Here is a 9,511-nt window from a genome sequence, read left to right on the forward strand (position 1 = left end):
GGAGGGGGGGGGGGGGGGGGGGGGGGTTTGGGGGGGGGGGGGGGGGGGGGGGGGGGGGGGGGGGGGGTGAGGCGGGAACAGCCCACCGACACCTTCAGGGTCTCCTCTGTCTGGTTAGGATGCCAAAAAGGATGATGCTGTTCGGAAGGCCTACAAGTATCTAGCTGCCTTACATGAGGTGAGGGGGGAAGCGTGCCTGGGGGCTGGCTGGGGTGGGGCCAAGTTGGGGTGCAAGCCTTCTGCTCCTGCTGTCCCCAGAACTGCAGCCAGCTCATCCAGACCATCGAGGACACGGGCACAATCATGCGGGAGGTTCGAGACCTTGAGGAGCAGGTGAGGCCTGGGGCTAGGAGGGCTAACCAAGGCAGGCCTGGGGACAGCTCCTCGGTTTATGCCAAGAGAGGCTGTGGAACCAGACACAGCCCTGCCCCTTAGGCGCCATGTGTGTGACCTGGAACAGCCCAGTGGCCTGCTCTGACCCCCTCCTTCCCCCTGAAGGTCCTCATGCCTGCCTCCCAGGGCCGTTGGCAGAGGCTTCAGCTCGAGTATGTGGTGGGCGATCCTGCCACATAGCAAAGGATGCTTTAGGTGGACGGATGACATGTGCAAAGGCCTGGCGGTGGGACAGAGCAGGCTGCTATTGGAGGGGGTAGAAGGAGCATGGGAGGGGCCCTGGGTGGCTGTGATGGGGTGGGGCTGGTGAGCAGGAGCTGGGAAAGCGGCCCTGCACGCTGAAGGGCTGCGGTTCGCATTGCCTTAGATTGAGACGGAGATGGGCAAGAAGACCCTCAGCAACCTGGAGAAGATCCGTGAGGACTACCGAGCCCTTCGCCAGGAGAACGCTGGCCTCCTGGGCCGGGTCCGTGAGGCCTGAGCAGCCCCCAGCAGAGGTCTCCCCCAGGCCTCAGGCAGGGATTTGGGGTGCTGGGGGCACTGGCCAAGCACTGGCCCGGGCCATGCCCTCTGCTTGTGGTCCAGTTCCTCCTGCTGTAGTGTTGGCCCCAGACCCTTGCCCACCTGACCCCAACCCTTATCTGGGGCGACCGTCCAGAGTGTGGAAGCTCAGCTGCAGTTTATTGCGGAGGGCGCTGGGGGTTGGGGCCTTGGATCTCAAATAAATGAGGGGCTCTGTCTGCAGTCTAAGCTGAGGCATGGATGGGGGCACAGGGCACAGGGCTCAGGATGGGGGAGGGGGCGGGTGGCAGGTGAGACACTGGGTACATTTAGTGAGTCGGTGTGCATGGCCCTGGGTGTCTGCGTGGGACTCAGGACGCCCACTGGGGTGCTTTGTGGGTGCGCATGTGTGAGACATGCAGGTGAGTTCAGAGAGTCTGTGCGACCGAGCGTCTGTGTCGGGAGCTGTGTGATACCGTGTGTGACCAGCATGTGTCTGTGTGGCTTTCTGGGACCTGAGATCCTGAAGGTACCGAGGCTGCTTCTGTGCGGGTGTCTGGGCATGCCCTGTGTGACACTGCACCTGTGGGCCTGGAAGCTGGCTACGGGTGTGTGCTTTGGGGCATGTGGGTTGACAGGACTGTGCTCGGGTGTGACTGTGTGACTGCGGATTTGAGGTGGTGTGAGTGTACTGAGGCAGGCTCTTCGTGTTTTAGGGTTTGTATTGAGTCCAAGGGACAGGATTGCGACTCTCTGTGTCCTTTCCAGCCCTAAGGTCATCTGTGAGAGCGACTGAGGCAGGCTGTGTGTGTGGTCGGTTGTGAAGGCTCAGTTTGGCTGGAGAGCTGGTCGCAGGGGGCTGGGGTGGGGGTGTGGGGTTGGGGCCGAGGTCCCTCTGAGCAGCCTTGGTGCAGAGCATGTGATCCAGGAGGGTGGTCAGCTGGGGGAGCAGGGTCCCTGGCCAGCAAGATGGTGCACACCTTACTTCTTGGTCCCTGCAGGCACGTTCAGGGCCGGTCACCCCTGCCTCCAGCCACTTCTACTCCCCCGTTTTGGCCCCTGTCCTTCCTTCTTTCCTTGGCTTTGAGGTCAGGAGCCGGGTGTGGGGTTGGAACACCTGCTGGGCCTCTGGCTCCTCTTCTTGCGGAACTCAAACTCATCCACGGTCCACACGGCCCCCTTCTCACTCTCCACGCGCACGAAGCACTTATGCAGGCTCAGGTTGTGGCGGATGGCGTTCTGTGGAAGGAGGACCAGCCAGCCGGGCCGGGGACGTTGGCGAGGGGAGCAGGCAGGCAGTCATCCCCTGAGGCCAGCAGTCCCCACCAAAAATTGACCTCCTGTCCTTTCTCAACATGCCTACAAGCCCAGTCCCAGGCCCACCCATTCCTGAACTTGACCCAGCGCCGCAGTGGCATTTGAGGCCCTCCCAGCCACTGCCACCTCCGGAGGTGCTCACCTTCCAGGTGGCAGGGTGGTTTCTGAAGAAGGCGAACATGCGTGTGAACCAGTGATAGATCTCGTTGAGTGTCCGCTGCTTCTCGGGAGCCTCCAGGATGGCCTGGAGGTTAGGGGGTGTGGGGGTAAGGGGAGCTGCTCCCCCAAATTCGGACTGAGAGGGGCACTGGCCCACCTTGGGCCTTCTGACCTGGGTGGAACTGTGGGGACGGGGGAAGGAAGGGAGATGGTGTGGGGTGACGGGTCAGAGACAGGGTTAGAAGCGGGGTGAGGGTAGGGCTGGGATGGGGTTAGGTAGAGGATCAGGGCTGAGGTTGGAGTGGGGTCTGCTTCAGGGTTAGGGCTAGAGTTAAGTTAAATTTCTGGGGTAGAGTTGGAGTTGGAGTTCTCTGTGAGAGTGAGGTTTCAGGGTTTGGGAAGAGAGTGGGGTCCAGTTAAGGATTTGGAAGGGGTAAAGGACCAGGCAGAGTTAAAGGTCAGGGAAGTGGCTGGTTAAAGGTCAGGCGGGGGATGAACTGGGGTGAGTCGAGGGGCGAGGGGTGGGATGACACGTGACATTAGGTCAGGTGTCAGAGGTGGGCCTAGTTCCGTAGTTATTTTATGTGTCAGGGATATGGTTAGTTTCAGGGTCAAGAATGAGGTTGACTGTGTGTGGTCGTTAAGGGTCAGGGCTGGGATTAGGTGTGGAGTGAGGCTAAGGGTCCGGGAATTTGATCTGCTTGGATTTAGGAATGGAATTGCGTCAAGGGTCAGTGACCATGGCTGCGGTGAGGCTCCAGGTTGGGATGGGGCTAGGTAGGTGAACGGGGGGCATTGTGTAGGGTTAGGTGTGGGCCTAGGATAAAGGTCCGGGCGGGCTCTGGTGCAGCCTCTGGGAAGGCATTAGGGGGATGAGGATGAAGGGGTTGGGAGGGGTCAGGTGTCACAAGGAAGGGGTTAGGGATAGGGTCTAGGGGGGAATGTGTTGGCAGACTGGGGTACGTCTGGGCTGGTGAAGGAGTTAGGGTGTACCTGGGGCGGGTGTAGGGCAAGGGGAAGAATTCAGGCTAGTTTGGGGGCTATTTATAGGCCCAGGAGGCAGTTAGGTTTGGAGTTGATGTGGCCATCAGGAAGGGGGTGTGTTGAAGGCCAGCTTTTAGCTTGCACTGGCTTGGATGGCGGTTTAGTTGTGGGTTTGGGGGCAGGTCTGGGGTGAAGATGGGGGATCACATCTGAGGCGTGGGTTTGTTCAGGCAGGAGCCTGCCTGGGGGTGCTCAGAGAGAGGCAGGTCCTCCACCCCGCCCCCTCTTCCTTCTCCTCAGCCCGGCACTCTGCTTACCCAGCGGATGAGGGTGGCATAGGTGAAAGGGGGCCGCATGTTGTGGAACTTGAAGTAGTCCATGTTGTGGAAGAACTCTGTCCGAGGTACGGTGGGATCAGGCCCCGTCAGGGAACTCCTTGCTCCCTCTCCCACCCTCTGCTCTCGACCGACCGGCTGTCGAGTCTGCATGCCTGAAATCCCACCGTGAACACCGCTTTCCAGGATCACAGTCACTGTTCGTTAAGCACTTGACATAAATGATATCATTTCCCCTTTGCACCGCTCCCACCAAAATGGGGCTTATTCTCCCCAAGGTTTAAAAGAAATGAAGTAACTTCCACACGAAATGCATATAACTGGTTAAATGGCGGAGTCAGGATGGCACTCAAAGGCCCTAATCGCTGTTAAGCCCACAGCCCAGACCTTGCGGGTAGTAGGGGATTGGTGAGCTTGGGCGAGTCACCCTGCTTTTCCTTGGTGGGGAGAGGGAGAGTCCCTGGGAATTACTAAGCTAGCTCCCTCCCTTCTGATGACCAAATGGAATAGCTGAAGCGCAGAGTGAGTGAGCCCTAATCCCCAGGGGAGACAGGGCTAGGACTAGACATCTGAGACCACAGTGGGGGCTTGGAGGCCATGGAAATCCAGAGAGGAATCTTTTACGAGCAGTTGCCAGTTTCCAAAGGCTGGGTGGCAGTGGTGGGGAAGAGCAGTCCCCCGCTCAGTACCAGTCAGGGAGATGAGGGGCTCAGAGGGCACCACGTAGGGCACGTACCATCCTTACCTGGGATCGTGCTGTTTGCATGGCTGCCCCAGAGGTGCCTCCGCACAGCAAACAGGCCTTCAGGGGCCTCTTGGGGACCAGGCCAGGCTGGGACAGTGGTGCCCGGGGTGCCAGTGGCTACGATACAGCAGGAGCCCTTGTCGGATGATGCCTGGGGGAAGAGGGAGAGGCTGGTGACCCAAAGGCTTAAACTTGCCACTTTAGTTTTAAATAAGTGTTTTTAAAAGTAAGGGCACCCTCTTCTCAATTCCACTCTGATGTAGAATCCCACAAAGCAGCACGAGCCATATTTATTGAAGTGCGGGTGTGGACACTAGTGTGTGTAGCACACCAGTGCCAGGGCCACGAGCTAGGGTTGAATTGGGCTCCTCTGCTACCCAACTGTGACCTTGGGAAAGTCACCTAAGCCTCCCTGGCCTCAATTTTCCTTATCTGTGAATTGGGGATGATAGTAATACCTACCTCACCATGCATCATGGGGATTAAATAAGTTAACATCACCAAAGTGCTCACAAACAGTGCCTGACACCCAGGGCCAGCTTCTGTGTGATCTCTGAAGGTCCTGGGGCCCTGCACTTTGTTTAATGCTCTGCGGTCATCATTTTGAAATCTGAGCCCCGTGATTTCATTTTGCACTGGGCCCTGTGAGTTATATAGCTGGTCTTGCCAGCGGCACACAGTCTGCATTCAGTGTTTGGCGATTTGCTGTTGCTTTGCAAACTCAAGATCATGATTTGGGATCTTAAGGTCAGAGGGTTTGTAGGTAGAAAGGGACAGATTCCTAGGTCTGGGCATGTTTGGAGCTAGGGACAGGGACCCAGAGATCCCCGGGCCTGGGTGCAAGGATAGGTCCCCTGACCCCTGCAGGGCCTCTCCCCTGCTCCCCAGCAGTCTGTGCAACCTGTGGCCCTGGGGTGGCTCACCGTGGATGGGGCCTTGGTTGGGGCCATCTTCCCAGCCAGGTGGGCTTGCATAGCACCCAGCTTCTCCTTCTCCAGCACCAGCTGTGAGGACAGGCACAGAGTGAGGCCTCAACCTGATCTTTCTCCGCCACGTCTTTGTGTAGGCTGTGGTAGGCTGTGGTAGGGAGTGCCCTGCCCCCTTCCTCCTTCATGCCAGCCCCCATCCTGGGTGAGCTTGTCTCCTGGCACAGGGTGGACGTACGGTTCACCCACCGCCACCCTGCCCCCGCCCCCCCATGTCACCTGTTGCTCCAGAGACTGCACCACCTCCCTCTGGAGGAGACACTGCGCCCTGCCCTTCTCATCCAGGAGATGGTCTGCCTGGCAGTGCCTGGGTAGCGGAAAGAGTCCATGCGGGTGACCATGGCGAGCCTGGCTTCTCGGCTCAACATTCCTAGTGGGGAGGGCTCAGACCCTCTGGGAGGAAGGTCTCTCCTCAGAGCCTCAGCCTCCTTCCCCTCTTTCTACCTCAGTCTTCCTTTCACACCTGTCATTCCTTCAACATATGCTATTTGGCATCTACTGTATGGCCAGGGTGCTGGAGATGATGATGGAAGGGTAGTGAGCTGAGAGTGGGAAAGGCATTCCAGGTGGAGAGTACAGCTTGTGCGAAGGCCTGGTTGTGAAGAGGACGAGATGCACTGAATTGCCACTGATAATTGGGTATGGTTGGAAAAGTGTGTGTGTGTGTGTGTGTGTGTGTGTGTGTGTGTGAGAGAGAGAGAGAGAGAGAGAGAGAGAGAGAGAGAGAGAGAAAGAGAGAAAGAGAAAGAGAGAGATGGGGCTGAGAGGAGGCAGCAATAGCCATTGTGAGGATCTGGGACTTTGGGGGTCAATAAAATCAATAAAAGGCTGGTGTGTTGGCATGAGGGCGGGTAGCAGGGCAAAGCAGTTAGGAGTGTGGATTCCGGAGGCTGGCTGTTACTCAGGATCTGGGTGATCTTGATCAAGACACTTAACCTCTTTGGCTTCAGTTTCTTTGTCTATAAAATGGAGGTAAATCATAGCACACACCTCTGTTATGATGCCCCCATTATACAGATGAGGAAACCGAGGCTCCAAGAAACTAAGTAACTTGCCCAAGGTCACAGAGCCAGTGAGTGATGGAGCCAGGATCTGAACCCGCAGTCTCAGCTTTTGCATCTTTCATGTTACCCCTTATCGGGATGAGGCCTGAGCTGAGACCTGCACCCCAGACCTCCTCCCACAAACTGGGGCCCCCCTGGACCGAAACAGGCCTGACCCACTCACTTGAGGAAGTCCTCTGGCTCCTCGAAGACCTTCTCACATCCGGGCCACTTGCAGACACCATTTGCTAGCAGTGAGTAGGAGCCCTGGGGCATGGTTGAAAGGGTGCTGGGGGGACAAAGTGTGTCAGAGGAGGGGATGGCAGGGCAAGGGTCCTTCCCAGCCCTCACACTGACCTGTCCTTCCTGGGCACACCGGGGCTTGGGAAGGTGCAGAGCAGTGCTGGCTCCCTGGACACCCATTCCAGGCTGGCCACGTTGATCCCTGCAGGTGGGGACAGGGCACCTCTGGGGGTTGGGGGCCAGGCTCTGGAGCTCGGCCCACAAAGCCTCTCATTTTGAGCTTCCCACCCTCCTGAGCTTTGCAGGCCCAGACTCCCAGGGGGCTCTGTGGTCCCTAATCTCCAAGGCTACTGGTGGAGCAGCTCAAAGACTGCGCTGACATTTCGACTAACTTTGCAAAGATCTGTGGTTCCGTGATTTTGACATTCTGTGTCTTTAAGGTTCTGAGCCTGACATTTTTTAGAGGTTGGAGTTTCCAAGATGATAAGACCTGACACCTCTGGCCTCCTGAGGGCCGCAAGTCAGCAGCCCACACCACTTATGTTCAAGGATTGGGGGCTCTGGGCTTCTGTGGAGCTGTGGGGTACAGTGTTACCAGGTGGCAGGCCGGGCCGGGCCTTGAGGGAGAAGACCCCCGTAGCAGCAGTGGGTGGCGGGAGGCTGATCATAGCTGGGCTGTCCAGTGGGCGCACCTGCAGCACAGGGGTCCGGGCATGGGCATCCACCGTTGAGAGCTAGGGGCACATGGGGTCCATTTCAGCCAGGTCCTCTCCCCAGTTCTCCCGCCTGCTCCCTCCTCCCTGCCTGTTCTGGGTTGGTACCTGGTGCACAAAGTGTGGCCTGTCCTGGAGGAGTGCCTGCAAGTGGGGCGAGGGACCCAGCCGTGCTCCAGAGGGTGCCACCATGACGAGGGGCACTGTGGGCAGCTGGGGGAAGGCAGGCGGGTGAGATGCCATCCTCATGTTCACTGTTCTACACGTCTAACCTGTATACTCCTCACCACGACCCCACGTACTAGGCAGAATGACCAACCCCATTTTATACATGTGGAAACTGAGGCTCACGGAGATTGGGTGACTTTTTCAAGATCAAACAGCTAATAAGTGGCAGAGCTGGCCTCCATCCTGTCACCTCACCTCCCTGGGCCCCAAGCCCTCTGTCACAGGGGGATGGAGACACACATGGCTATGCCTGTGGGACCATGATAGGGTCTCCTATCCTGAGACAGGGATTGGGAGTTTGCGGAGAGCCTCGAATCTCTGAGACCTGCTAAGTGGGGACTTTCTTGGCCCTGTGACATCTGCATAAGTCACAGACGTGCCTGGGACCCAGAAAACCACTTCCTGTGCCCCAGCTGGGCCCCCCGCCCAGTGCCACAGTAAAGGTCGGCACCTATAGGCCCAGGTACCCCACCCTGCCTGCCCCATCCTGGGCCCTAGGCCTCACCTGCAGCTGCGATGGTGGCATGGGGTTCAAGGAGGAAGAGGAGGCGTGAGCCCCACCTCGCAGGTCCCGGCCCTGGAAGGTTGTCCCTGGGCCCTTGGCTCCCAGCTGGTCTGAGGCCTTGGGTGCAGCCCTCCAGCTGGGCAAGGCTCCTGGGGATGGGCTGAGTACCAAGGAAGGAGCCAAGGGCTTGGCTGGCCTGGGGTTGGGCATTGGGTCCTTGTCCGAGGGCAGGCTGCGGGGACACAAGGGGAAGGAGTTACAAATGTGCTGGGGTGTGTGTGAAATGCTCAACCATCTGAACCATGTGGACACCCTCTCTGGTCAGAGCAGGCATTGGCTGGGGTGTGTCCCAAAGGGGCCCCAGCTCTGGTCACATGTGTGCCCATGTGCACACACATACTCGGTGTCAGGAGCATGGGCGTGCCTGTGTCTCCAAGCACACGCCATGTGCAGACATACACGGACCCAGCGCACAGCGTGCCTGTACACGCTGGCACAGGCCCGGTGGGGAGGTGTCCTCCCTGAGGGTGGTGGGGAATTTGGGGTGGTTTGTGGGGCCTCAGCCAGGATAGGTCTCAGCACTTGAGTGGTGCTCTTCAAGCCTCAGCCCTCCTGTCCTCCCTGAACCCAGTACAGGCCACACAACCTTCGCTGATCCCACGGGGGCTGCTTTCTGATTTTCTCCTGGGAGCATTATGTTACCCCAGTGACGGGTATATCTGGGAGTGCAAGGGGGGCATGGACCCCAAAGATCCCTCTGGCTGCTGTGAGGGGGGGCAGACTCTAGGAAGGTGAGGGCAGAAGTAGGGGGACTAGTGAGGAGGCTACTGTAATAGTCCAGGCAAGCAACAGTCCAGACCAGGATGATGGCAGTGGAGATGGTGAGAAGTGGGGGGGTTCGGAGTTAATGTTTTGAAGGTGGAGTCAGGAGAATTTGCTGGCAGCTTGGATGCGTAGGGTGAGAGAGGGAGGGTCAAGGTGACTTCCGGGTATTAGCTGAGCAGCTGGAAGGACAGAGCTGACATGACCTGAGATGGGGGGGATGGGGGAGCAGGGTTGGGGGTGGCGATCCAGGTGTGGAGGGACGTGATGACTCTGGTGTTAGACATGCAAGTGGCAAGGCCATGTGGAAGCTGAGTACAGGAGTCTGGAGCTCTCCATCTGAGATCATCTCTGGGCTCCCGCCCTGCATGGAGCTGGCAGGGCAGGTGCCAGAGAGGAGGAGAGACAGGCTCTCTTGAGCCGGGGCCTGTGCGAGCTCCTCGACTCGGCTCCCACCGGAGTTCATCCCAATCTCTGCTCTTCAGGCCTGCCTCCAAGCCTTTGCTCATGCTATTCGACCTGCCTGGAATGCCCGCT

The 9,511-nt window shown here is 58.4% G+C and overlaps 2 protein-coding genes across 5 annotated transcripts in view; one reads left to right on the forward strand and one right to left on the reverse strand.

The window, feature by feature from the left end:
• CCDC22 (CCC complex scaffolding subunit CCDC22) overlaps positions 1-1,143 on the forward strand; it is a 13,831-nt gene extending 12,688 nt beyond the window's left edge. The window contains exons 15-17 of one of the 2 annotated variants that reach the window (XM_007450915.1): positions 119-178; positions 259-333; positions 761-1,143. In XM_007450915.1, coding sequence (XP_007450977.1) covers positions 119-178; positions 259-333; positions 761-874 — 249 coding nt within the window. In that variant the 3' untranslated portion in view covers positions 875-1,143. The remainder of the gene's footprint in view (positions 1-118; positions 179-258; positions 334-760) is intronic. The other variant, XM_007450916.1, reaches the window with a different exon arrangement.
• A 228-nt stretch (positions 1,144-1,371) lies between these two features.
• FOXP3 (forkhead box P3) overlaps positions 1,372-9,511 on the reverse strand; it is a 14,048-nt gene continuing 5,908 nt past the window's right edge. The window contains exons 2-12 of one of the 3 annotated variants that reach the window (XM_007450917.1): positions 8,153-8,384; positions 7,528-7,632; positions 7,302-7,440; positions 6,821-6,908; positions 6,648-6,752; positions 5,640-5,727; positions 5,358-5,438; positions 4,435-4,585; positions 3,672-3,748; positions 2,354-2,455; positions 1,372-2,133 (exon numbers count right to left, since the gene is read on the reverse strand). In XM_007450917.1, coding sequence (XP_007450979.1) covers positions 1,984-2,133; positions 2,354-2,455; positions 3,672-3,748; positions 4,435-4,585; positions 5,358-5,438; positions 5,640-5,727; positions 6,648-6,752; positions 6,821-6,908; positions 7,302-7,440; positions 7,528-7,632; positions 8,153-8,362 — 1,296 coding nt within the window. In that variant the 5' untranslated portion in view covers positions 8,363-8,384 and the 3' untranslated portion in view covers positions 1,372-1,983. Of the gene's footprint in view, positions 2,134-2,353; positions 2,456-3,671; positions 3,749-4,434; positions 4,586-5,357; positions 5,439-5,639; positions 5,728-6,647; positions 6,753-6,820; positions 6,909-7,301; positions 7,441-7,527; positions 7,633-8,152; positions 8,385-9,511 lie in introns of those variants that run through there. The other 2 variants (XM_007450919.1, XM_007450918.1) reach the window with 2 other exon arrangements.

This window comes from Lipotes vexillifer, unplaced genomic scaffold, assembly GCF_000442215.2.
Source record: "Lipotes vexillifer unplaced genomic scaffold, Lipotes_vexillifer_v1.1 scaffold129, whole genome shotgun sequence".
Lineage (NCBI taxonomy): Eukaryota > Metazoa > Chordata > Mammalia > Artiodactyla > Lipotidae > Lipotes > Lipotes vexillifer.